Raw genomic sequence first — 27,646 nt, 5'->3', positions numbered from 1 at the left:
AGAGTAGCAGTGCAAAGAGTGACTTAGTATGCCTGGGAGCACTTGAAGATTAAATTACTACTGCTATTACTGTACGTCCAGTAACATTAATGTGAATACCTGTCAAAAAAGCCTGAATAACCATCTTTAGCAGTGTAGATCACTGTGAGACATGAAGGAAGAGTCAGTGAGGTTCTGGAAGGTATGTGGAGCCATGCCAAACCTGGTGCCATGGCCAGCTATGCTAGGTTTCTTGGTTGAGGATCCACAGCATGTACAGCCCAATCGAAGTGTTCCCACAGACTCTTGACTTGTTTTAAATCTTGGGGGTTCGGTGGCCAAGGGAGTATTGTAAACTCACCCTGGTGCTCTTGAAACCATGCATGTGTATTGCAAGCTTTGTGACATGTTGCATTGTACAGCTGGTAGATGCCACCATGCCAAGGAAAAACAAACTGCACGAAGGGGTGGACATGGTTCCCAAGGATAGATATATACTTATGTTGCTCCATTGTCTCTTCCAGAATGGTAAGATCACCCAAGGAATGCCAAGAAAACATTCCCCAGACCATAACACTCCCTCCTCTGGCCTAGACCCTTCCGACAATTGTTGCAGGATGTTAGCTTTCAGACATTTCACGCCTTATATGTCATGATCTCTTGTGAAATTCAAGAATTTGGTGTGAAATTCAGGATTTTGGTCAGTTTAATGGCATTTGCATTATCAACAAGATGAACAGAAACACTCTTCAGTGGTGAAATTTATTCATCAAACTTGGATAGCCACATTCCTTCTCTTGCTCCTTCACTGGCAGCCACATAATCTGACTCAGTTATTGACAGTGTTGTGCAGTGTTTCCACTTGTTAGCACAGGTAACTGCTCCTCCACAAAATCCTGCAGTCACTCCACTAACAGAGCGATGAGTTGCTGGATCACTGGCATAATCAGCATCATTCTTCCATTTGGATGGCTAGCATCAAACTTTATACCCAATGACTCTGAATCTTTTATATAGGTCGCAATCCTTTTTACCAAAAACATGTGATTTTTTTGAGTATTCTCTAAAATTTTTACACATAGCTCACTACAAATGCCATACTGGGCCTTGTACCAATAGCTGAATACAGAAGACACTCAACTGCTTCTCAATATGGAGCATTAATTGGTTCATCATTGGTCAGCTCATGTGGCTGCAGATGTTGCTCGATTGCAGTTGACACACAATTTTCCACTGTCATGTTACACTGCCAAAGAATGTCTTTAGCACAACTTTCTTGATTAATATCTATTGATCCATTCCTGTGACATACGGTATTAATATTTAAGAAATACCCTACTGGCTCAACAATAATTTTAAACTTATCTTGAATTTCCATTAAGGCACGGACCTGCCTTACTTTCCACAAGCGCAAGATTCATTAGGAAATTCTTGAACCATTGGAGATTGTTTTAGTCCATATGAACTTATGAAGTTTGCTCACCCTATCAGTCCCATCACTAAAGCTGCTCCACATCCATCTCTTCTTTTAAGAAGCTATTCAAAAAAATCAGATTTTACATCAAACTGTGCCAATTGAGATGCTCGCTAGTGGCAACACTCAAAATTGCTCTAATTGTATCATGTCTAGCAATAGAACTAAATGTTTCATTATAGTCAATATCTTCTTGTTGACTAAATCCATGAACAACTAGCCTTGGTTCATAGCAATCAATTTTATCATCAGATTTAACCTTAATTTTATAGACTCAACTGTTTGTAATGGGCTTACAATCTAGTGGCATGGGTTCCAATGTCCATCTAGCATTTTTCTCCAATAAAGCCATTTCTTTCTCATTGCTCTTCACCGTTGTTCATGGTCTAACTATTTAGTAACCTCTATATAAATTCTTAGGCTCATTTATTTAAGCCAGCATCAGTCCAGTAAGACATTCTGGATTCTTCAGTTGTTGCCTATTCTTCAATTCTCTTTCACTAGAACTTGCTTCTGCAAGTTCTCTAATCACACTTGCATCATCTTCATGGTGACTCATTGATTCTTCATCGCACATTCCACTTGGGGGGTAATGCCACTGTCCATCCAGTTTTCTCGGGTTCAAAAACAACCTCCTTAGTCCAAGTAATCCATTTGTCTGATTGAATCCACACTCAAAAGCCATCAATGCCATCAGGACAACGAACAAAGATGCCTGGTTTTTCTTTTGGATTCCACTTCTTTCACTTTTTCTTCCAAATACGATCAAAAAATTTCCCTCTCCCCCCAAAAGGAAGTTTATTTAGCTGTATCATATTCCCACTGAATACCTTGTAGGGTGTTCTGCCATTCACACAACTTGTACCAGTTCTATTTAACATGCAAACAGCCATGTTTACTGCTTCTGCCCACCAAAAAGTAAGTAGACCCTGAGCTAACAACATGGTTGGAGCTAGTTTCACAACAGTTCTGTTTTTATGCTCTGCACTCCATTCTGCTCTGGAGTGTAAGGATTTGTGATGATGAATTGTATACCATTTTATCTCATCAAACCTTAACTTCAATATTATCAGATTCTCATCTGCCATCACACTGAAATGCTTTTGGTAGCTGATGACAAAAACTACTCAAAATGCTCACCATTTCTGCACTCTTCTCTGCAATCTCAAATTTTTGCTTGAGAAAAGCACAGAAAATGTTCTGCTCTCTAGAGATTTACAATCCACAGGTCAATAGACATCAGCAGGAATCACTTTTCCAGGTCGTGTGGTATGCTCCTGTCATGAGCGATGCTGCTTCCCTTTAACACAAGCCTCACCAAATTCTCCATCAAAGTCTTCAACTTCAACACCACATCGCTTCAAGAACTGTTGGACATGGCATTTGTTCTGATGACCCAAGCATTCATGCAAAACTTGCAGAGATTCCTTTGACACAAGATTTACCTCAGGACTAAAAGGATGAATTTGTTTTGTCACTCGAATCCACATCTTCAGTAAGTTGCCACTGCATATACCACATGCTTTTACAGTGACATTGATTCAGAACTCACATTTGTCTTTCGATAAATGAAATTCTAATCCTTGCCCATAGCAGATGATAAAGAAAAGACATTTCTTCTCTCTTCTGGAGTATACAACACATTTATCCATATGGCCTAACTTTAATTCTCCATCAACAAAAACCTCAGAACAATAGTCCCCTTCCCTAGTGCATTCATAGTTGAATCATTGCCCATGTACATCTACGATGGTTTTGTGTACTTACTACATGATGTAAACCACTCAGTTTTCTAACATTTCAGCTTCTTCTTGTTTGTTAATGTTTTGTATTTATTTGATAAAGTAACATTCCTTCCAGTGGTGCTGGTTGCATTTTTCACTTCTTTAATATTTGCTTTGGTAGTGAACAATGGCAACTACTCATCTCATTTCTCCCTCCAACAAGCATGACAACTTTCATCAGATGTTAACACATCCATTAAATGTTTTAGTGTCTGTTTATCTTCATATCTCATCCACCATGACTGTTGTAGACTTTAATAACTGTCAGGCAGTGTGTCAAAGTAGTTGTACCATAAATGATGATTCATAAAGTTTCACATCGTGTTTCTGCATTCAAAGAAGCAAGTACTCAAAATGAGTGATTGTCATCATTCCAGCACCTGAGCTCATGTGCACTCTGAAGAGCTCCAACTGAAAACAATGTGCAGTATGCTTTTTTTTCAGTTCAGACATAGAACTTAGCTTGTCCTACATATCTCACACATCTCATACGCATCCAACAATGCCATGAATTTTGCTTTGACAATTCTGATAGTGATCCGACTCTCAGCACGATCAACTTTGTCCCACATTTTTAGCACAACGTTAAATGCTGATGTACTTTCCACTGTCGAAGCTGCCGGTTCTTCTTTGTCACCAGTACTCACTACATATACTCCATCAATAACTTACCATTACTATATGAAATACTAATTTCTTTCGGAGCACCGAGTGTTAAATTATGCGAAGTATGATTATTATTCATCTTACTGCACTATTTGAAAACCTGAACAGATATGGAAACACCTTAGTGGTTTTACATGCACACCACAGTGCAAAAATATAGAATTTTCAATATTTAGGTTCTGCCAAAAAACCATCCATCCATCCATCAAGCAAATCAAATTTAATAGATGTTGTTTGAGCAAATATCATAAATGCTGGAAAAATTTGAGTATAATATGACATAAGGTGTGTAAGTGAATTCAGATTCCAAGAATGAGTAAATCAGTGAGCAGTTAAAACTGCTCACTGGTGCAGTGATTATTTATTGCAGCTAAATGACAAACTTATTTACAATCTGTAAGCAAAGAGAGACATTAAGCAACAGCGTGGAGACATCTGATGATAAATGGCACGTTAGCCCAATTAATTCCAGAGTTTTCCTCTGGACCTTTTGTTGCCAAGAATTGTGTTATGATTGGCTTTTACTCTTAGACATCAGCTGTAGCTGAACATGCTTTGAAGGATGGACATAAAGTTTAATTTGATGACACCTCTATCATGGAGGTTAATAGGTTCTGGGATTGTGAAATAAAAGAAGCTAGAGTGATCAAAATATCTAATAAACCACTCAGTAAATATGGTGATTTGCAGCTCATTACAGTGTGGAACCCAGATATTGTGAATTTAAAGTGGGTGCAGCAGACGCAGGATGGAAACATTGCTTTACATGGTGAAAGACTGGTCACCAGTGACCACACAGCTAGTACCACGGCTATGTAAGGGTATGGCCAGCAACCACGTGAATGTCAGTTACCACTTGATGATGTCAGCACTCTATGAGAACTTGTGGGTGTGTAATCACTTGATACAGCTAGCAGAACAAGAAGATTTTTTTAAGGTCTCATTTAATCATTGTCTTACCTGTTCTATAACTGCACCATTCTCAGCATGAACAAGAGGAACTGCTCCTAAATTCTTACATTTATGAAGTGCTTCAAAAATTTCACCATCATCTAGCATGTAAAGATCACGATAGGCCATAAAAAATTTGAAGGAATTGACACCATGGGCTTTGCACAGCTCTTCCATTTCTTCTTTAATCTAGAAAAGCAAAATGTTGCTACAGTTCAAATTGCACCATATCACACCATTATCATTAACAATCATCCAAATATATTGCAAGCACAGTTACAACTATGATAACCATATGCTAAACAATTTGAAACTAAGTATACCTGTGTTTACATCAGAAAATGAGCACACACTGATTAGCCACTGGGACAGAAACAACAGGGCCAGGGCTGAAATAAATTATCAACAGGCTTTTAATCTCAATTTATTTATTTTTTTAGTCATAAGCAACAGATATTTTTTTACTTTGCACATTTATCAGTGCTCGAGCTGTAATTTCTAGTAACTGGTAAGTGATTAGATAGCTAGAAAGTGAATACTGCTCTTTCAATAAAACCGTTATTAGTATTAATTTTTACTTTCATTTGACCAATGGAATTTCTTATGTCAAATTCTACTGGTGTGTTTTCGCCGCTCTTAAATCATCCAGTTAACAATTATATTAGAGGATCTGCTACATAATATATGATTTCACAATCTGTTAAAGCAGTACCTTGTGAAAGTAGATTCTTCCTGTTTCATGTCCCAATGATCCACACCCACCTCAGGTAGGTTTACCTTCACATGAACAGTATTATGTTTTTATCCAGAGTATTTGGAGCTGGGTAGGATATTGTCTATCAGTATAGGTGCTGGTAAGGTTATCAGTACATCTTGACAATTCCTGCTTTCCAGAGCAAATGCGGTGTCTACAGATAGTAAGGCTTTTTGACTTAAAATGGATGACAGCTGTCAAAGTGGATATACTGTTGGAGGTTGGTCAGTTGGTATGGACGGACGTATTTATGGAGCCATCTGAGAGGTGAAGTTTGACATCATATAATCACTTCTAACCTGGCCTCATCTTCCTTTCCTAACCCCCCCCCCCCCCCCCCAATGTGTCCTTGAATGGAACACACTGCTATCCATAACCTGAAAAATAATCCAGACTAAGGGAACAACACTCTTAAGGGTAGGCCCCAAGAGAAATCTCCCCAGCCCTCCAGCTTTGGAGTTTTGCATCCAGGTTGGTGTCCCTTCCATATAAAAAGTGAGCCCAGGCTGATTTAATGGATACAACCACCACAAGCATAAGGTCAAACAATATGGAGCAACAGACATAATTTAACAACCTGGATTTTCAGAGATTTCTACCCAAAAGAAGCTGAGTTACAGAATGAATTAGAAAAGAAGGAAGTAAATTTAGTCATATTTAAAAAGAGTGTGAGAGAGCAATAGAGAGAAAGAGAGAGAGAGAGAGAGAGAGACAGTGGGGGGGGGGGGGGGGGAGACAGTACAGTAGTTCTTCAAGATCATACATTACTATACAGTGGAGTGGAATGAAATATAAGAACTCAAGTAGGAATTACCATAATGCAACACTAGAAATGGAGAAAAAAGAATAACAGCATACACCTTTTATAATGAGACTTATGCCAGTTCATTTTAAAATATTCTGAAGACATATGACAATAGTAGGGGTTTGTAGTCCAGAAGAAGTTAGAAAAGAAGAGATGGAGGAACTCTATGAGAAATTACAATTTGCCATCAAACAGATTAATTAAACAGGTATATCCTCTGTGGAGACTGGTAGGCCCAAGTTTGGAATATTCCAATCAAAGACAGTGTAGGAAATTTCAGTGAAGCCAGAATTAACACTAATAATAAAAATATGGAGTTTTTGTACATTTAATGCCTTGAGGGTAACTGATACATTCTGCAGGAAAAAAAAAGAGATATCCATACGTACACCTGGAGTGATGGAGGTTCCATATTAATCACAAATTATTTGGTAGCTAATATAAATAATTTTACAGTATACAGAGGATGTGATATGTATACAGTGACCATTATGACTGATGGCCAAAATACTTCTGAGAACTATATGTTCAAAAAATAAGAAACAAATTAGTATGAGAAAATAAAATGAAGGAAAGTATAGAATTACACTGTTAAAAGAAAAATCAAAGTAGACATCAGCAGATATTTGGTTGAAAATGAAACAAAGAAGGAAAGTGACGAAGAATGGCAGGGTACAAAGAACTGTATGGAAAGAGCAGCAGGTGGAGTATGGGGGGGGGGGGGGGGGTAAGGGGGGAGAACCCTCTGAAAACAAATGAAAGGTTTAAGACTATGGAATGGTAAAATAGCAAAGGTCATCAGGGATAAGCAAAAAGTGTTTGAAACATACCTGCAGCCAAAAATAGATCAGCTAGGCAACATTATACAGCGGCTAGAAATACTGCAAAGTATCTAGTTGAACACCATGTATATGGGAGACAAGACTCTGCTTATAAAGTATTAAAGTATATCAACACTCCAGAAAGAGGCAGTGCATGAATGGATCTGATAATGCATGATGAATAGAGTGGTCATATTAAAAGTATTTGATTTAACCCTGAGGCATACATTTCTACTAATTCTGGAGATGAGACTGGAGAACTAATTGACAATACTGACTTACTTACTTTAGGAGAGTTAGTGGCAGTAATAAAAAAAGAATGAAAAATATCCGCACAGCCAGAGGGCATACATACAAAACCAAAAGAATGGTGGTTTTTACTCAAAGTCCACCTCCTTCATCTATTAAACACCTGCTGGCTCTTTCTTCCATATATAAGAAAGAGCAAATAAGTATCATGCAAAGTACAGAGGTATAAGTATATTAAATTCAACCTATAAACTTTACAATGGTGTATTAAATAACCAGTTAATGCCAATAGCAGTCATTGTTGCAAGAATAGCTGAATGGATTTCAAGAGAGAGAGTTCATATGGACAATGTATTTACTACGAAACAGCTAACAGAGAAAAAGTATACTATATGTCCACCGATAGGGCATCTGTAGTTCTAGAGAAAGCCTTTAATGAGGTACACAGGCATGAACTTTACAACGTAATGGCTAAACAGAGCTATCCTCAATGCATAGCAGTATTATGAATCATCATCATCATTATCATTTAAGACTGATTATGCCTTTCAGGTTTCAGTCTTGAGCATAGCCCCCTTATAAAATTCCTCCATGATCCCCTATTCAGTGCTAACATTGGTGCCTCTTCTGATGTTAAACCTATTACTTCAAAATCATTCTTAACCGAATCCAGGTACCTTCTCCTTGGTCTGCCCCGACTCCTCCTACCCTCTACTGCTGAACCCATGAGTCTCTTGGGTAACCTTGCTTCTCCCATGCGTGTAACATGACCCCACCATCTAAGCCTGTTCGCCCTGACTGCTACATCTATAGAGTTCATTCCCAGTTTTTCTTTGATTTCCTCATTGTGGACACCCTCCTGCCATTGTTCCCATCTACTAGTACCTGCAATCATCCTAGCTACTTTCATATCTGTAACCTCAACCTTATTGATAAGGTAACCTGAATCCACCCAGCTTTCACTCCCATACAACAAAGTTGGTCGAAAGATTGAATGGTGCACAGATAACTTAGTCTTGGTACTGACTTCCTTCTTGCAGAAGAGAGTAGATCGTAGCTGAGCGCTCACTGCATCAGCCTTGCTACACCTCGCTTCCAGTTCTTTCACTATGTTGCCATCCTGTGAGAATATGCATCCTAAGTACTTGAAACTGTCCACCTGTTCTAACTTTGTTCCTCCTATTTGGCACTCAATCCGTTTATATTTCTTTCCCACTGACATTACTTTCGTTTTGGAGATGCTAATCTTCATACCATAGTCCTTACATTTCTGATCTAGCTCTGAAATATTACTCTGAAAACTTTCAATCGAATCTGCCATCACAACTAAGTCATCCACATATGCAAGACTGCTTATTTTGTGTTCACATTTCTTAATCTCACCCAGCCAGTCTATTGTTTTCAACATATGATCCATAAATAATATGAACAACAGTGGAGACAGGTTGCAGCCTTGTCTTACCCCTGAAACTACTCTGAACCATGAACTCAGTTTACCGTCAACTCTAACTGCTGCCTGACTATCCATGTAAAGACCTTTAATTGCTTGCAAAAGTTTGCCTCCTATTCCATAATCTCGTAGAACAGACAATAACTTCCTCCTAGGAACCCGGTCATATGCCTTTTCTAGATCTATAAAGCATAGATACAATTCCCTGTTCCACTCATAACACTTCTCCATTATTTGTCGTAAGCTAAAGATCTGGTCCTGACAACCTCTAAGAGGCCTAAACCCACACTGATTTTCATCCAATTGCTCCTCAACTAATACTCGCACTTTCCTTTCAACAATACCTGAGAAGATTTTACCCACAACACCGATTAAAGAGATACCTCTGTAGTTGTTACAATCTTTTCTGTTTCCATGTTTAAAGATTGGTGTGATTACTGCTTTTGTCCAGTCTGATGGAACCTGTCCCGACTCCCAGGCCATTTCAATTATCCTGTGCAGCCATTTAAGACCTGACATTCCACTGTACTTGATGAGTTCAGACTTAATTTCATCCACCCCAGCTGTTTTATTGCACTGCAATCTATTGACCATTTTCTCCACTTCCTCAAACGTGATCCTATTTCCATCATCATTCCTATCCCATTCTACCTCAAAATCTGAAACATTACTGATCGTATTTTCACCTACATTGAGCAACTCTTCAAAATATTCCCTCCATCTGCCCAAGGCATCCACAGGATTCACCAGCAGTTTTCCTGACCTGTCCAAAATACTTGTCATTTCCTTCTTACCTCCCTTTCGAAGACTGCAGAATGGTTTTCCAGCAGCTTGACCCAATGTCTCCAACCTGTTTCCAAAGTCTTCCCAAGATTTCTTCTTGGATGCTGCAATTATCTGTTTGGCTTTGTTTCTTTCTTCAACATAACTTTCTCTGTCTACCTGAGTTCTAGTATGTAGCCATTTTTTATACGCCTTCTTTTTCCTTTTACAGGCTGCCTTGACTGTGTCATTCCACCAAGCTGTTTGCTTCCTCCTACTTTTACACACTACTGTTCCAAGACATTCTTTAGCCACTTCTAGTACTGTGTCCCTGTACCTTGTCCATTCCTTTTCCAATGACTGTAATTGACTACATTCAACTAACTGGTACCTTTCTGAGATCGCTGTTATGTACTTGTGCCTCATTTCCTTATCCTGAAGTTTCTCCACTCTTATCCTCCTACATATGGACCTGACCTCCTGCACTTTCGGCCTCGCAATCCAAATTTCACTGCAGATTAAATAATGATCAGTGTCATCAAAGAATCCCCTGAATACACGTGTGTCCCTCACAGCCTTCCTGAATTCCTGATCTGTTATTATATAGTCAATGACAGATCTGGTTCCCCTGCTTTCCCAAGTATACCGGTGAATGTTCTTATGTTTAAAAAAGGAGTTTGTGATTACTAAGCCCATACTGGCACAGAAATCCAAGAGTTGCTGCCCGTTCCTGTTGGCCTCCATATCCTCTCCAAATTTACCCATAACCTTTTCATACCCTTCTGTTCGATTTCCAATCCTGGCATTAAAATCACCTATGAGCAGAACACTGTCCTTGTCCTTTACTCTAACAACTACATCACTGAGTGCCTCATAAAAACTATCCATCTTATCTTGATCAGTCCCTTCACAATGCGAATATACTGACACAATCCTAATTTTCTTGCTAGACACTGTCAAATCTATCCACATCAGTCGTTCGTTTACATACCTTATTGCAACTACGCTGGGTTCCATTTCTTTCCTGATGTAAAGCCCTACACCCCATTGTGCTATTCCTGCTTTGACTCCTGACAAGTAGACCTTGAATTCTCCCACTTCTTCTTCTTTCTCACCCCTTACCCGAATGTCACTAACAGCTAAAACGTCCAGCCCCATCTTACTTGCAGCCTCTGCCAGCTCTACCTTCTTCCAAGAGTAGCCCCCATTGATATTAATAGCTCCCCATCTCATTACCATTTGTTTGCCAAGTCGTATCTTAGGAGTCCCTGGTTTGTCAGTTAGAGGTGGGACTCCGTCACCTCCAAAGGTCCAAGGCATTTTGCTCTGATTGTTGCCAGCATCATATTTAAAGTACCAGGGAAGCAGGTTGCTAGCCTTACTTGCCCCGAGTCCCATTGGGTTTTACCCCTAACGGCTGAGGGACTAACCGGTGGATTTGATAGTCTTTGCCGTATGAGCACAAAGGTGACCCCGACTCAGAATATGTCCGAGATGCCCAGCCTTATTCCAAAGTAACTGGTATCCCGACTGTCGGGACCACTTACTTGGCCACTCATACGTTGCCCGTGGTTCATGAACTAGGACATGACTACAGGAACCCACACCATGAACCACGCAGTATTATGAAAAGTTCGTATAAAAGCATATGCTTCAGACCCAATTTATGTAATTTTAGTGGGGAAAATACAGCTATTAACTAGGGAGGAAGACAAGGGTATGTAATACCACCCATGCTTTTGAATATTTATATTAGCAATATCTTATGCATATGGGTGGCTCAGGCCTGAACTGGAATTAAGTTAGGAAGAACCACTTTAAATCTGCTAGTTGTATATGTTGATGACTTGGTGACTGTGCAAGACACTGAAGATAATCTTCAAAGAGCTGTTTATTTACTACATATTACCTGTAAAGAATGTAGTTATAAAATTTCTACCTCAAAAGCAGTAACCATGACATTCAAGGTAGACACCTAATAAGAGAAAAGATTATTTTGGATGATAAAATTTTAGTTCCAGTTCAACATTTTAATTTTTTAGGCTGTGATACCTCATATGACAATGATAGAGATGTAAATAATAAATTAGGAAGATACCAGGCAATATGTGGAAGTGAAACTTCCTCGCAGATTAAAACTGTGTGCTGGACCGAGACTCGAACTTGGGACCTTTGCCTTTCGCAGGCAAGTGCTCTACCATCTGAGCTACCCAAGCACAACTCATGCCCCATCCTCACAGCTTTACTTCCACCAGTACCTTGTCTCCTACCTTCCAAACTTTACAGAAGCTCTCCTGGTATATTTGAAGAACACAAAGCAGCACGGACTGAAACAGTTGAAGCTGTACATGATGGCAGTGTCAGTTATTCCGTATGGCAGTGAAACATGGACATTAAGACAGAAGGACCACAACCTTATAAAAGAAACAGAAATAAAACTGTTTAGGGCATACTGGGGGCACACATCTTGATCAAATAAGTGAATGATGATATGCACAATCAATTATAAACATTTGCAATACAGGATAAAATGGAGGAATACAGAAATGGGAAGAGTATTTAGAAAGAATGAACAATAAAAGGATCTCCCAAAAGTGGCACTGTCAAAGATCTACTGGCCAAAGAGACCCAGGAAGACTGAGACAAAGGTGGATTGAGCCCAGAACAGGTCAAAGGGTCTAATCCCTGTGACGATTCTGATTAAAATTATTATTATTATTATTATTATTATTATTATTATTATTATTATTATTATGACCTTATCATCCTTCCAGCACACCAAGGCTTCACCACTGTTGTCATGAATTGTAGTGACTGGCTGAGGGTCTCCGCCAATTTTCTGACACCTCTGCACACAAACCATATTCCCATCCCAGAAGACCAACATGACCTCAAGCCCTTGGATCTATTCCAAACCCTGACACCTGATTCCAACTTCCTCCTCACAACAGCACCCCTCCCCCCCAACCCCTCCACACTCCCACCTTTTGCCTACTCCCCAACTCCATGAACACAACTTCACAGGTTGCCCTGCTGGTCGAACATTGTGAGTGAAATACCAAATCGCCGATTCCCATAACCTTACGGCCCTGGAACGCTATCTTTCTCAATGTCCTCCTGATACCAAACCCACCTCTTCTTTCCTAGTTGTCACAGCCAACCCCATCCTGACCCACAATTATTTCACTTTTGAAGGCCAAAGCTACAAACAAATGATGATGTTTAGGTTTGTGGGGCACTCAATTGCACGGTCATCAGCACCCGTACAAAGTCCCAATTGTTACACAGTCCAGTTTTTTCACAGTCCACTCTAGCCACTACCATAAATGATGACGATGATCATGATCATGATGATGTAGAAGAAATGATGAGGACAACAAAAACACCCAGTCCTCGGGCAGAGAATATCCCCAACCTGGCTGGGAATCGAATCCAGGATCCCGTGCTCCAGAGACAGCAACACTAGCCACTAGACCACGAGCTGCACACTCAACAAACAAATCCATGGTACTGTGGTACTCTCATGACATCATCATATGCCAACTTATTTATGGGCCATCTGGAAGAATCCTTCCTATTCAGCCAAAACCTCAAACCTATTGTCTGGTTCAGACTCCGCGATGACTTTTCATGATATGGACTCACGACTAAAACAACCTTTGTTCATTCTTCCACAACCTCAACACCTATTCCCAAATCAGATTCACGTGGTTCTTCTCAAGTCATCGAGCCACCTTCCTTGATGTCTTTTTCTGCCCCTCAGATGGCTCCATAAATATGTCCCTCGAACAGTATCTCCACTATGACAGCTGTCACCTGTTCCGTGTCAAAAAATCTCTTCCTTACACAGCCTCCCCATCTATAGATGCCACATTTGCAGTGGAAAGTAGGAGTCATCAAAATATACCAATATCCTTATCAGAGCCTTTACAGGAAGACAATATCCTACCCAGCTCATCCATAAACAAGTATCCTGAACCATTTGTTCATCTGTCACCAGTAAACCTGTAGACCAGTCACCAACCAGCACTCCTGTGATCACACGGTATCACCCTGGCCTTGAAATGTTCAACCACATCCTCCACAGGGGCTTTGACTACCCCTGGTCATGTCCTGAGATGAGGTATTCCTAGCCAAAATCCTACCCACATTGCCAAAAGTAGTGTTCTGCTGTCCACCCAACTTACAGAATATCCTTTTCCATCCCTGTTCAAATCGTGCTCCCACTCCAGCACTCACCCAAAGGATCATTTTCTTGTGGTCAGACCACATGCAAGATCTCATACCCCCACCCACTACCTCCTATGGCATTCCCATCAAAGGCATTTCCTACCCAATAGAAGTCAGGCCATGTGTGAAAGCAGCCTTGTTACATATCAGGTAACCCGTAATTACTGTAGAAGTCTATGTGGCCAAGACAAGTAACAAACTGACTTCTCACACGAATGGCCACTGGCAAACTGTGGCAAACTGCAAACCTGACCATCCAGTTGCCGAACATGCTGCATGCCACACCACAAGACAAATGACTTCAACGTCTGCTTAACCACACAGGCTATTTGGATACTCCCTTCCAGCAAAAGTTTCTCTGAAGTGTGAAGATGGGAATTTTTTTTTCCATATATCCAGTGTCCTCGCAAACCCTCTGGTCTAAACATCTGCTAACCTGTTCCCGATGCCTCACTTCACCTTTTCCCTTCCTTTCTGTCCACGCCACTAATTTTCTATCCAAATTGTGCACATCCTTCTCAACCCGCCCCCCTCCCTTCCCCCTTCTCTCCTTTACCACCTCCCCTTTTCTCCCCTTCTTCCTCTTACACATCTTTGCTGCACCCTCAGTACTCTTTTTGTCTCATTGTATGCCGGTGCATTCATCTGTCCAAAGAGCTGCTTCTTTCTTGTTACTCCCTTCTTGTGTCCTTTCCTATCCCACACCCACCTCCAGCAATTCAGACGGCTGCTTTCAATAACTGAGTATCAGTAATCAGTCTTCCTATGGCCACAGGAGTGTTCATTTGGTTGCCTGTGTGTTTGTGTGGGGGAATATGGGTATTTTTACTAAAAAAGAGCTAGGGCTCAAAAGATAGTGTGATATTACGTGTTTCCATGCTCCATGTATTGATACCATAGAGATGAGTGATTGCTTTTCCTTTATTTTATCTATTACATTCCAGAACATCAAGACTTAAGGCATAATAATAATAATCTGTGTGTCTAACATTTATTCAACTTTTAAACAATTCATTTCTTTGCTTTATTGTTGAATTTGACAGCTACAGAATGCAACTAAAAATGAATTGTAGCAAATAATGTATACAGAAATCTGATGAACTAAAGAAGCCAATAAATTACCATACATAGACTTAACTGTCCGTAAAGAAGCAATTCAAAGTCAACGTACACCTTTCTCATGTTCTTAAAGACGTAAGATAAGTTTTCACTCGGATTCTGTCTTCTCACTGCATTAACTTCTGATCAAGAGACTGATTACTTATTTCCCTCACAACTCTATACTACTGTTCACTTTATATTGGTCACCAATGTAAGTGGTTTGAAGGAGTGGAGGAAGCACACTTCCACCCTCACATGCAACTATAAGAGTTCTATCTGTAGTTGAATAACTGTTGTTGCTGTTTTGATCACGGTACATGAGAGAAAGGACGAGCATTGATAATTGTAAAATCATACAAACATTATACACTGATCAGCCAAAACATATGACCACCCAAGTAATAGCCGATATGTCCATCTTTTGCGTGGATAACAGTGGCAACACATTGCGGCATGGAAGCAACGAGGCCTTGGTAGGTCACTGGAGGGAGTTGGCACCACATCTGCACACACAATCACCTAATTCCTGTAAATTACAGGGAGAGGAGCAATGAGCTCTGACACCACATTCAGTCACATGGCAGATGTGTTCGAATATGGTGAATTTGGGGGCGGGAGGGGGGGGGGGGGCAGCACATCAATTGGAACTTGCCACTGTATTCCTTGAACCACTCCATCACATTCCTGGCCTTGTGACATAGCATCCTCTTGAAAAATACCATTGCCGTTGGGAAACATGATCGTCATGGTGAGATGTACATGGTCTGCAGCCAGTATACAATGCTCCTTCACCGACATGGTATATTTCATGAGCTCCACTGGATCCATGGATGCTCATGTGAATGTTTCCCAGAGCATATGGAGCTGCCACCAGCCTGTCTCTGTCCCACAGTACAGGTGTCAATGATCTGTACCCTTGGAAGATGACACATTCATGCTGCCCTATCAGCATGATGAAGAAGGTATCTGGATTCATCAGACCATGCAATGCTCTGCCACTGTGCCGATGTCCAGTGCCAATGGTCACATGGCTATTTCAGTCACAGTTGCCAATGTCGTGATGTTAACATTGGCATGTGCATGGGCTGTTGGCTATGAAGGCCCATCATTAGGAGTGTTTGGTGTACAATGTTTTCTGACACACTTATACTTTGCCAGCATCAGAGTCTGCTGTTAGTTCTGCCACAGTTCGCCGCCTGTCCTGTTTTACCAGTCTGTCCAGCCTACGACTTCCGACATCTGTAATGAGGGTAGCCACCCAACTCCATCCCGCCTGGAATGGTTTCACCTTGGTTTCGCCACATGTTGAAGACACTCACCACAACATTCCTTGCACATCTGACAAGTTGTGCAGTTTCTGAAATGCTCGTACCGAGCCTCCGGGTCATAACAATCTGACCTTGGCCAAACTCTGGTAGGTCAGATGCCTTCCCCATTCTATACATGGACAGCATGCTCACTGATAGTACATGCACTGTGCATGTGTCTGGTGTCTGATGCTGTCATTCCTTGCAAGGTGACACTGCTATCACCTAGACGGGTTAATATAGTCAATGATCATAATGTTCTGGCTGATCACAACATATCGTAAAAACACTAAAAATGGAAACATACATTGCAAGGTAAGCAATCTATATACAGAGATTTGAAAAATACCAATTATAATAGTTTGGCAGTTTTGTTGACCTTGAAGGAACGAGAACACACACTTTAAGTAATCGGGATGCTAAACAGTACTCTGTAATACACTTTGCACTTTCAATGTCATTGTTCAAAACACAAAACAAATCCGCACACAATGTATGGGCTGCACATGAATACGGGTACTAAATGTCCTCTTACAAAATGTAGTGACAGCACAACATACATAACTGACAAGGGGAAAGACTATGTTACTGCACATAGTATTGTCTGATCAGAAACGATGAAAATGATACCACATATCCCAGAAATATTGATTAGAGGATAAATGCTACTGGCTGGAGCTTGGGATACTGGCTGTGGATGAAATTACATTTATTAAAGTAGATATTTTCGAAGTTAATAATAACAAAATATTACCTTATCTGACCAGCTTGTCACTCCAATATGCAAACTGTAATCACAACACACTTTCTCATCTGCTAGTTTTCTGTACTTCTCATAAATTTCAATAAGTGATTCATCTTTTTGTGGAATAGCAAAGTTAACTGCAAAATAAGCAAAACAACACAGTCAATACATTAGTACACTTATACTTCATCCGCAAGGTATAAATACTTCACATTTGACTAACATTATATTTCCTCTGTAATTACTTTATCACTGCTAAACTTGGTATTATTGAAAGAATAGTACTTACTGACAGTAGTTGTTCCTCCTGCTACTGCTGCATTAGTGCCAGTGTAGAAATCATCTACGGATTTATGGCCCTGGATCTCAAATTCAAAACATGTGTGTGGGTCAACTCCACCTTAAAAAGATTATTAGTTTCATAATGAGAGATACGTAAAATAGTGACACAAAATTGAAAGAAATGAATACAATCTGTACTTTCAAACACAAGCAATCAAAAAGAATGGTAGAAAATTCTGCCTATATTTCAACTGAAAGGAATTATGAAAAGATCTTGGCCTACCACATAACACTGAATTTCTATTTACTGAATTTTTTTAGTTACAACTTAAATTTTTAAGAAAATGTCAGGAAATGTAAGGGAATAATCATGCAGAAGCATGCAAAAAGCTCTCAAGGAAAACTTCCATTTGTGGGTCTTTTCTAATTACTGAATGCTTAATGATAGCAGATTGTGAGGCACACATACATTGCCTATGCAACATTAAATATGGCACAGTAGAATTAGTTATCACTGCAAGTGGACTGTGCAAGGGAAAATTCTGTGTATGTGGTAAATAAAGGAGGAGATGAAGGTAACAACCCACCACACAGTTGAAATGTTGATATGCACACAGACAAGACTGAGAAAATTGCTAACTTTCAGACAAATCTTTCTTCAGAGCTAATAGAATACACATACAAATTCACAGATGAAACGACTATCCTCATTCCTCCACAGTCTCAACCCTTTCTCTCCCATATGCTTCAAATGGTTCTCCTCAGTCCAGTGTACCACCCTTCTGGACATTTATCCCCACCTCTCTGATGGCTCCTGACAAATCTCTGTCCATATCTAGCCCACTAACCAGCGACAACACCTGCATCTTGTTTTGTATTATCACAAAATAAGGGAGAGAGTGTCATGGGCAGGATACACAAGCTGGGGTGGCAATTATCAAAACAAAGGCATTTTTTGTTAGAGAGAGATCTTTACATAAAATTTCTATCACGGACCTTCTCGCCCAAATGTCAACATATTTTTTTATGTCCATGTGCACACGGGCAACTGATAATTACAAAATACTAAAAACCAGACAGAAATATTTAAGTGTGTGTTTTTGTCACACGCTGTTTGTGAGTTAAGCGGTTGAGAGAAATTCTGATGGTGGTTTCATGAACACTCTGTCACGCTTGTAACTGTGGACTGCACAATACTCACGTAAATGTACACTGAACCGAGTGTGACAAATCGAAAATGTTCGCAACTTGCATAGTTTTCTACATTATAAAATATGCTTACTGTATTATTTTGCTTGATAAATACTTTATTATTATTTATTTTATGGCCTTCATTGGACCACTGTAGTCAAAAATACAAAGTTCTAAACAAGTTGTTACACATGGATACAATTTGGTTCGACAATAACTTAATATATTTAAGTAATATAATTATTAGAGGCTATTCTTATATGAAAGGTGTTTTGCTCTTCTGTCTGCCCAATATTTCTTCATTCTTTCAGATATTTTCTTTCTTTCTTCATCTGAGACAACTCTTCCTGTACTCCTTTTATTGATTTTCATTTGTAGTCTGGTTTGCGGGTCTTGCAGTATTCTGGTTTTCTCTGTCTTATTTTTTTAGGTCATCTACTGTAATTTGAAGTTCTTTTATATCTTCCTTAATTTCTGTGATCCATACTTTAATAGCTTAAACTTTTGATTTCCTTCCCCACTCTCACCTCATCCAGTTGTATTTTGTACATCTTGTATACATGTGTAAATATATTTGAAATGTCAAGCAATGGAAAATACAGGATGGAATGTAACAATACAAGAGAAGGAAAGTTGCTACTCACCATATAGCAGAGATGCTGAGCCGCGATAGGCACAATAAAAAGATTCACACAATCATAGCTTTCGGCCATTAAGGCCTTTGGCGCGCGCACACACACACACACACACACACACACACACACACACACACACACACACACACACACACACACACACACACATCTGCACTCTCAGAGAGGCAGTGTAGTTTCAGCTCTCTAAGACTGCAGATGTGTGTGTAAGTTGCAGTTGTGTGTGTGTGTGTGTGTGTGTGTGTGTGTGTGTGTGTGTGTGTGTGTGTGTGTACTGCTGACAAAGGCCTTAATGGCCGAAAGCTATGATTGTGTGAATCTTTTTATTGTGCCTATCGCAGCTCAAAATCTGCACTATATGGTGAGTAGCAACTTTCCTTCTCTCATACTGTTGTATTTGAAATGTATCTGACATGTCCTATATCATTATTATTAATCATCAAAGGACAAAAAAATAAATAAAAATAACACTTCACCATCCTCAAAAAATTGCAGCAGACAATAGATAGTATCAAATGTCATCTTGTTAGGGAAGTAGTTGATTTCATTAGCAACTGTCTTGTCAGTTTATCAGTGGATGCAAATGTCCTGGTCGACAAGGATTTCACCCAGAATAATAATGACTGAAAGACTTCCATGATGAACTGAGACTGCCAAAGTGTATCACAGTTTATGCTGAAGGTGATTTCACTGTCAAGCAGAGATAGATGCAGAACATCAGTGCTAATTCTTCGTGATTTTCAAGCACTCAAGGAGCACTTATACTGCCTGGGCAATGGATGCAGAGTTTTATGCAAGAGACCCTTGATCATTTCTGCATGTTTATCACAAGCTTTAGGAAGCTTTCACTCCCAAACGACAACAGGCAAGAGATGGAACAAGCTGAGGAAGGCTCTGTGTAGTTCAAAATGGTGTTTAAATTACAATAAAATTTATTCTTTTATGGCATAATAGATAATTTCAAGGTTGTACACTACTGCTGGAACACTTGGTTTTGCAGTTCTCTTATAATATTAAAAGAGGCTAAGATGAAAATAGCCACTGAACTGGGATATTAATGTCTATATGGTTTGAGACAGATTTAGGAGCAAAATGCTGAATTTGAATCCTACTAAAATATCTGATATCACTAGGAACAAAATGTCTAACATCAGTGATGGAATTCACACTATCACTTTGAGCTGCATTAGTCGCTGTCCCAAGAATGGCTAAACACTCCAGTCTCCTGTTCCCCGAGCCTTGTCCAGTATAAAACACAATGAATTGCAGTTGTTGATAAAGTTTATGGAGGTCTTACACACTGTTAAGATGATCATCTTGCACCAGTGAGCTTATTTTTATAAGTCCAAGTTCCACAAATACACTAAGATAGTAGCACTTACCAGGCAACACGTATTTGCCCTGAGCATCAATTTCTCTTGTTCCAGCAGGTATTGTCAAATCACTGCCAACTTGCCTGGAGATTAAAGAACAAAAAGCTTCATAATCTGATGAAACAATGTTACAGTGAAGAGCAAAAATATTTCTAAGAGTTGATTAGGGCAACTTACTTTATCACTCCATCTTCAATATACACATCACCATCAAACATTGTATCTGCATTTACAATTTTCCCATTTCTGATTAGGATCCTGTCCTCTGAAAACTGAAAGACAACAGAAAACACTATAATTATCTCATCTGTGTGAAACACATTCAAAAGCAAGATTGTGTATGACACCACTATCTATCAAGACTGAAAAGAAGTGCTTACAAATGGCAACAGGGGAATTTACACACACACACACACACACACACACACACACACACACACACAAACAAACAAACAAACACACACAAAATATGCTGGGATTGCAGTTATGAGGGTAGACTGGGATGAATGTTGTGTTGAGTATGGTGGGGGGGGGGGGGGGGAGGGGGAGGGAGGTGGGAGGGGTTGAGGAAGAGCAGCTGATGGTCTGGAGGGAGGCAGCAGATGTGTGGGGTAGGAATGTGGGAGGAAGAGCCAGCAGGTACACAGGATAGGAATGCAAGAAGGGGGCACTGGAGATGGTGAGTTCATAATTTGTGCCACCTGAATCCTTTCCCCCTGCGCCAGCTTTTCTGAACTTTGCAGATGGGAGTTATCCTTGCAACACATCATCCACTCTTGCAATCCTCCTTGCTCAATCTTCACTAATTCACTACACCCACAACCCCCACCCAACAGTATCGCCTTCCTCTGTCCTGTAACCCTCTCCCAATCCACTCCATAACATGATAATGCTATGCACAAACTTACTTGCCACAGTGCACATCTGTTGCATTCCTAGTCCCTCCCACATTCCTATCCCTCACACCTGCTGCCTCCCTCTGAGCCATTCACTACCCTTCCCCGTGGCTACTTCTGTGAATCATATTGCAACAGATTATGACAAGGGCTAATCCATTCAAACTGATAATCTAATTGCATCTACATCTATACCCCACACACCATCTTGCAGTGTCTGGTGGAGGGTACTTTGTGTACCACGGTTACTTCCCTGTTTTTCCTCTTCCAGTTGCAAATGGTTTGTGGGAAGAATGACTGCTGGTAACCCTTCATTTGGGTTAAAATATCTCTGATTTCATCTTCATGGTCTTTCTGCAAGGTAGATGTAGGAAGAAGTAATATATTGATTCTCTCTTCCAGGAATGTATGCTATCGGAACATTAACAGTAAACTACACCATAATGCAGAACATCTCTACTGCAGCGTCTACCACTGGAGTTGGCTAAGTATCTCTGTGATACTTTCATGTTTACTGAATGAACCTTTAATGAAACATGCTGTTCTTTGCATCTTCTCTGTTCCTTCTGGTACAGATTGCAGGATTAAGAGTAATACTCAAGTACTGGTTGAATGAGTGTTTTGTAACCTACTTTCTTTGATGATGAACTACTTTTCTCGAGAATACTTTCAATGAATCTGAGTCTGGCAACCGCCTTACTCACAATCAATTTTATGTGATTGTTTCTCTTCAAATAGCTCTGTACCTATTCTCCTAGATTATTTATGGAAATAACTGTTGCAAGTGATAGTTCGGCAATTGTGTAATCATACAATAATGGGTCTCTCTTTCTATGTATATGCAATATTTTACATCCGTGTATGTTGAGGGTCAAATGCCACTTTCATACCAATACTCTGCAGATCTTCCTGCATTTCACTACCATTATCCAGCATTGTGACTTCTCTGCACACAACAGTATTATCCTTGAAAAGCCTCATGAAACTTCAGATGTTATCCATTAGGCCACTTATATATATTTCGTGAAAATTAATGGTCCTATAACACTCTCTTGAGGCATATTACAGTTTATTTTTCTGGCGGAAGGCTCTTCTCTGTTGAGAATGACATGCTGTGTTCACTGCAGTCACACAATTAGTTTGATATTCAATACACTCTTATTTTATTTATTGCACTGTGGAACTGTGTTGAATGCCTTCCGCAAGTCAAAGAACAAGGCATGTACCTGGCCTTATGTATCTACTGTTTCTTGGCTCTCATGGACCAATACAGAGAGCTGGGTTTAACACAACTGTTTTTGGAATCCACGCTCATTCCTACAGAGGAGAGTTTCGAACTCCTGAAATAACATAATTTGTGAACATAAAGTATGTTGAAAAATTCTACATCTGACTGATGTCACAGATATTAGCCCATAGTTTTGTGCATCTGACCCCCTTGGCAAAAACAGAACTGACCTGCGCTTTTCTTCAATCATCAGGAGCACTTCACTCCTCCAAAGAACTATGTACATTGCTACTAGAAGAGGGCAAGTTCTTTGGTAACTCTATGTAGAAATGTGTTGATATTCAATCAGATCCAGTGATCTTCCCCAAGTTGAGTGATTTCAGTTGCCTTTCTACACCACAGTCACTTTCAAATTCAATGGATGCTTCATGCATGGCTCTCCTTACACAAATTTTGACTTCATTAAATGTTTGTTTGGCTTGCAGTGGAGCTCTCTTTGCTTTTATAGTAGTTTCTAACATGGCTGTTGAACCACAGTGGGTCTTTTGCAAATCTCACTACTTTGCTCAGTAAATACCTGTCTATTATGTACTGCGCAATGCACTTGAACTTTGTCCATTGATACGCAACACTGTTATTTCTGGAGATGATGTTTTTATGCTGAAGACTCACGTAATCTGAAATCTGTTTCTTATCACTCTTGCTTAGCAGAAAGATCTTTGTGCCTTTCTGCCTTCCCATTTACAGCCGTATTCAGTGAAGCTGTAAAAGCTTATGAACACTGATTCCCTGTTCTACACAGAGTCAAAAAGTCTGGTTCTCTTTGCCACCAGCAGATCTGAGATGTGATCTTCATGAGTCAGTACTCTGATTAGTTGTTCCAGTTAATTTTTAGATAAAACACATTTCACACAATTCTCTGTCCCTACTAACCATCCTACTCACTTGAGCCTCCCAAGTCTATAGCTGGTAAGTTAAAATCTCCACCTAAACCTACAATATAACCAGGAAATCAACATAAAATATTCTCCAAGTTTCCCTTCGATTGTTCTGCTACTACTGCTGCTGAGGCAGTGTAGTTTACCGAAGCATCTAATGACAATGTTTGATCCACATTGTCTTCATCTAAATTATTTTGCATTCTGAACCTGTAAGAACCTCACTAGATATTATTGTATTTTTTATGTCTATAAACATGCCTCCACCACCAACGTTTAACCTATCTTTGCGATATGCTTTACAATTGGTATTTACAATTTCAGTGTTACTAACACCATTTTCAGCCAGCTTTCTGTCCCTAGCACTATGTGGCCATTGTTACTGTTTATAAGTGAGATTAATTCTGGAACATTTTCATAGATACTCCTGCAGTTAACTAAAACTGTATTAACATTTTCATTCTCTGATCTGCTTTGACAAATGGTTCTCTGTGTGAACTCAGAAGGCATCTTACGGGGCTTGTGGAAGGATTTCTCTATCCTAAAAAACCCACATGTATTCCGCTACCCTAGTAACTGTTTCGTATGTGTAGTGCATGGCTGACCTGTTAAGAGAACGCTACAAGTCTCCATCTGATAGGTGAGGTCGAGAAATTTGCATCATATACTGCTGCAGGATCATCTGAGCCTTTGGTTTAGATCTTCCACTCTGTTCCAAATCAGAGGACCACTATCAGTTCTGGGAATGAAGCTGCAAAATGATAGTCTTGCTTCCTGCCTATGTGAGAGACTTGCTGTCTTCACCAAATCAGCCACCTGCCTGCAGGAACAGACAGTAGCCTCTGAACTCTGGCAGCAGGTATCATTCATGCCTACATGAGTCACAATTTGCAGCTGGGCGCAGCACCCAGGGTGCTCAATTGCTGCTGGCAGAGCCTCCTCCACATCTCGGATGAGACCTCCTGACAGGTAAACAGTGGACGCTGGCTCTCTTTCTCAACCTGTCTACTATTTTCCTGAGGGGCTCCATCATGTACTTAACATTGCAGCTTCCAATGACAAGTAATCCCACACTCTGTGCTTGTACAGACCACAGTGGAAGATTGACCACAGTCCCAATAAGCAAGGTGCCCTGTGTTGGCTCAGATGCATGTTCAGCAGCAAGCCATACTTCAAACCCATATTTAAGATGTAGACGGAGAGCTGTGAAACCAATACCCACTTGCGCCCTCCCCTTGCAGATTTGCAACACCGCTTCTATTCATCAGTCACCGGCCAGGATGTGCAAATCGGAAGCCACAGCAGCATCAGCGATCCCAGGTGACCCTAAGGCTCTAGAGGTATGGAAGTATTTGTCCCAGATACCCCAGTGCCACCACAGCCCAGAGCAGCAGCCTGAAGCCTGTTGCTATGGTAACTCTTTACAGACAGTGGCTGATTCCCTATGCATCCATACACAACGGGCACAGACCCCTTCCAAGTTTAATCAATTGATGTTGGAACTACAGGTAACGTTAACACTAAGCCAACACAAATGATAAAAAATATGCAAACTCTTGCAGAAAAATAAATAGCACTACTAAAAACAGGTAAATAATCAGCTACTGTAACCTTCCACTCAGAAGTACGTTAGAATACTGCTAAAGTATCTGATGTTTACAATCTGTGTGCAAACGATGAGCTATGCTGCTGACTACTGTGCTTGGAGGCTGCAGCTTTACTTTTATATTACTTTATATACACATGTTAGGAGAAAAATAGCTGTGCTGAAAAATGCCACTTCTCCTCCTATTAATCCACACCTTGTGGTCTAGGGGCTAGCAATGCTGCCTCCAGATCACAGGGTCCCGAGTTCGATTCCTGGCTGGACTGAGGATTTTCTTTGCCTGGGCACTGGGTGTTTGTGTTGTCCTCATCATTTCATCATCATCATCATCATCATCATTGTGATTGTGGCTGGATTTGTCTGTGTAAAAATTGAGACTTTGTATGGGCACTGATGACTGTGCAGTTGAGTACCCCACAAACCAATCATAATCATCATATTCAAACCAGCTGTTGCTGTTATTATCTAATAATTCAAACAGCCTTTTTAACTTCACACAGACCACTATCAGATTCTATCAGATACAAACATTAGAATTATGGAGACTTAATGTTTCTGAATCCAAGTATTCAGATACACTGTATAAGAAGTGGATAATGAGGTATTTGTTTACTTTGTGTTTAAATATTTAGGTATTTTCAGTTTCCTGCATGGAGTCTACTAGCAACTTTTGCACCATAATATAAAACTCCATTTTGAACCTTAGCGGGGGATGCATGGTCTATAAGGAAATTATTTCTATTTCTTTTACTGTGACTATGAATTGCTGAATTCATTCTAAATGCAGTCAGTTGTTATTAAGCACAAATGTCATTGAAGAGTGTATGTACCACTGAGTAAATGTAAGATTTTCTAGGTCCCTGAAGAGGTATTTGAAAGAAGTTTCGTTATCAAATTTACAAAATATTATTATTGCACAGTTCTGTAAATACTTTTCTCTCCTCAGCTGCAATGTCCGAGATTATGCCACAAGACAGAACAGAGTGAACGTATGTTAAGTATGCTAGCAATCTTGTTTGCAACACAATGGGAGAGAGTTGTGTGTGCAAAGAAGGCAGAACTGAGGGTTTTGGCATCAACTCGGTCAATTATACCCAGGAATTTCACAGACAGATCTGTAACTGATGAAATTTCTTTGTTCCTTGAGCTTTTGTATAGGAAATGAAATGAGGAACACAGTTAAGTGTTATGCTATTCACACTAGGAGGAAGTCCATGACTGAAGGGTCAGTGAAAAAAAGGGCTAACCCACAAGACTGTACTTTGTTACTGCATGTGGTGTGTGTGTGTGTGAATTTCAAGCATAGGAACATAATTACAATAAGAGAAAGCAATTCATGTAGTAACAAGCATTATCTTACTGCGTGGTGTTACTTGTTACCAAAATGTTCCGCACGCAAAACACCTGAAGATAAATAATTAGACAAATCCTTACTAGGTTGTGGGGTTAGCACTTGCTTCTGCCGATCCCTTCAATTATCAATCTACAGAAGCGGCATTCAAATATGGGGGTGGGGTGGGGTGGGGTGGGGTGGGGAGGCATGGGAAGAAAATTAACAGATATTTGTTCTTAATAGAAAGCTGAAAATGCTGATGCATCCAGATACAAGATGCTAAGTACTGAAAATTATGCAGAGAACCTTACTTGCATTGTTTTATATTAAGCCTGTATCTGAAAATAAACCAATTCATATACTCATACACCACGTTCCGCAAATGGAATCAAGATGGAGAAACTATAGGGATCTTACTACTTTCACAGAATGTTGTCACCTGCCTGTATAACAGAAAAGTTAAATATGGTTTAATGTGAATACTACTGTTAACCAGAAACTACATCTCAGAGTCAAAATATCCTGATAGATTTTAGGAGTGTCTAATATGTTTGTATTTGACTTTACTGTTGCTCTAAAGCAGTAATTTCAACACTGTTACATCACAGGTCAAACCAGGCAGGTGGTATCACTAACTTTGGTTGACCCAAATATTATCACACTCTGTAGCTGACTGTTAATTCCACTCTTCTAGTTTGCTCTACATATCTTTGCTAACCAAGATACCTGACTGACATATTTTGCTCATTTTCAATATTTCAGCCAAGAATCTTCCAGCCACGGACAATGTGACTTGGTGACTGACCTCTGTTTCTGAAATTATACCTCTTTATTCTTTGAGATAATAAAACAATGTGACTCAAAACCATAAAGGAGAGTGAAACATACATGCATCACAGGCTGGAACAGACCCTGAACAGAAATCCATGTGAGGGCGAAACCTTAATATGAGAAAATTCTATGAATGTCTACATCGAAAATCTGGCGAAGGCTGAAGAGGTTGTCTGTCAGTCTTATTTCTACTGCTTGTTTCACCACAGAGAGCTTCCAAAAGTTGTGGTGTCCTCC

At 40.0% G+C, this 27,646-nt stretch overlaps 1 protein-coding gene across 3 annotated transcripts in view; it reads right to left on the bottom strand.

Annotated features, from left to right (window-relative positions):
* Positions 1-27,646, bottom strand: part of LOC124804766 (dihydropyrimidinase-like) — a 261,068-nt gene that overhangs the window by 42,888 nt on the left and 190,534 nt on the right. For all 3 annotated transcript variants that reach the window (XM_047265081.1, XM_047265082.1, XM_047265083.1), the window contains 5 exons: positions 20,755-20,849; positions 20,587-20,660; positions 17,368-17,478; positions 17,088-17,215; positions 4,864-5,043 (listed from right to left, as the gene is read on the bottom strand). In XM_047265081.1, coding sequence (XP_047121037.1) covers positions 4,864-5,043; positions 17,088-17,215; positions 17,368-17,478; positions 20,587-20,660; positions 20,755-20,849 — 588 coding nt within the window. The remainder of the gene's footprint in view (positions 1-4,863; positions 5,044-17,087; positions 17,216-17,367; positions 17,479-20,586; positions 20,661-20,754; positions 20,850-27,646) is intronic.

This window comes from Schistocerca piceifrons, chromosome 7 (assembly GCF_021461385.2).
Source record: "Schistocerca piceifrons isolate TAMUIC-IGC-003096 chromosome 7, iqSchPice1.1, whole genome shotgun sequence".
Classification (NCBI taxonomy): domain Eukaryota; kingdom Metazoa; phylum Arthropoda; class Insecta; order Orthoptera; family Acrididae; genus Schistocerca; species Schistocerca piceifrons.
Note: the sequence above shows the minus strand (reverse complement) of the source record. Positions and strands in the feature narration are given on the sequence as shown.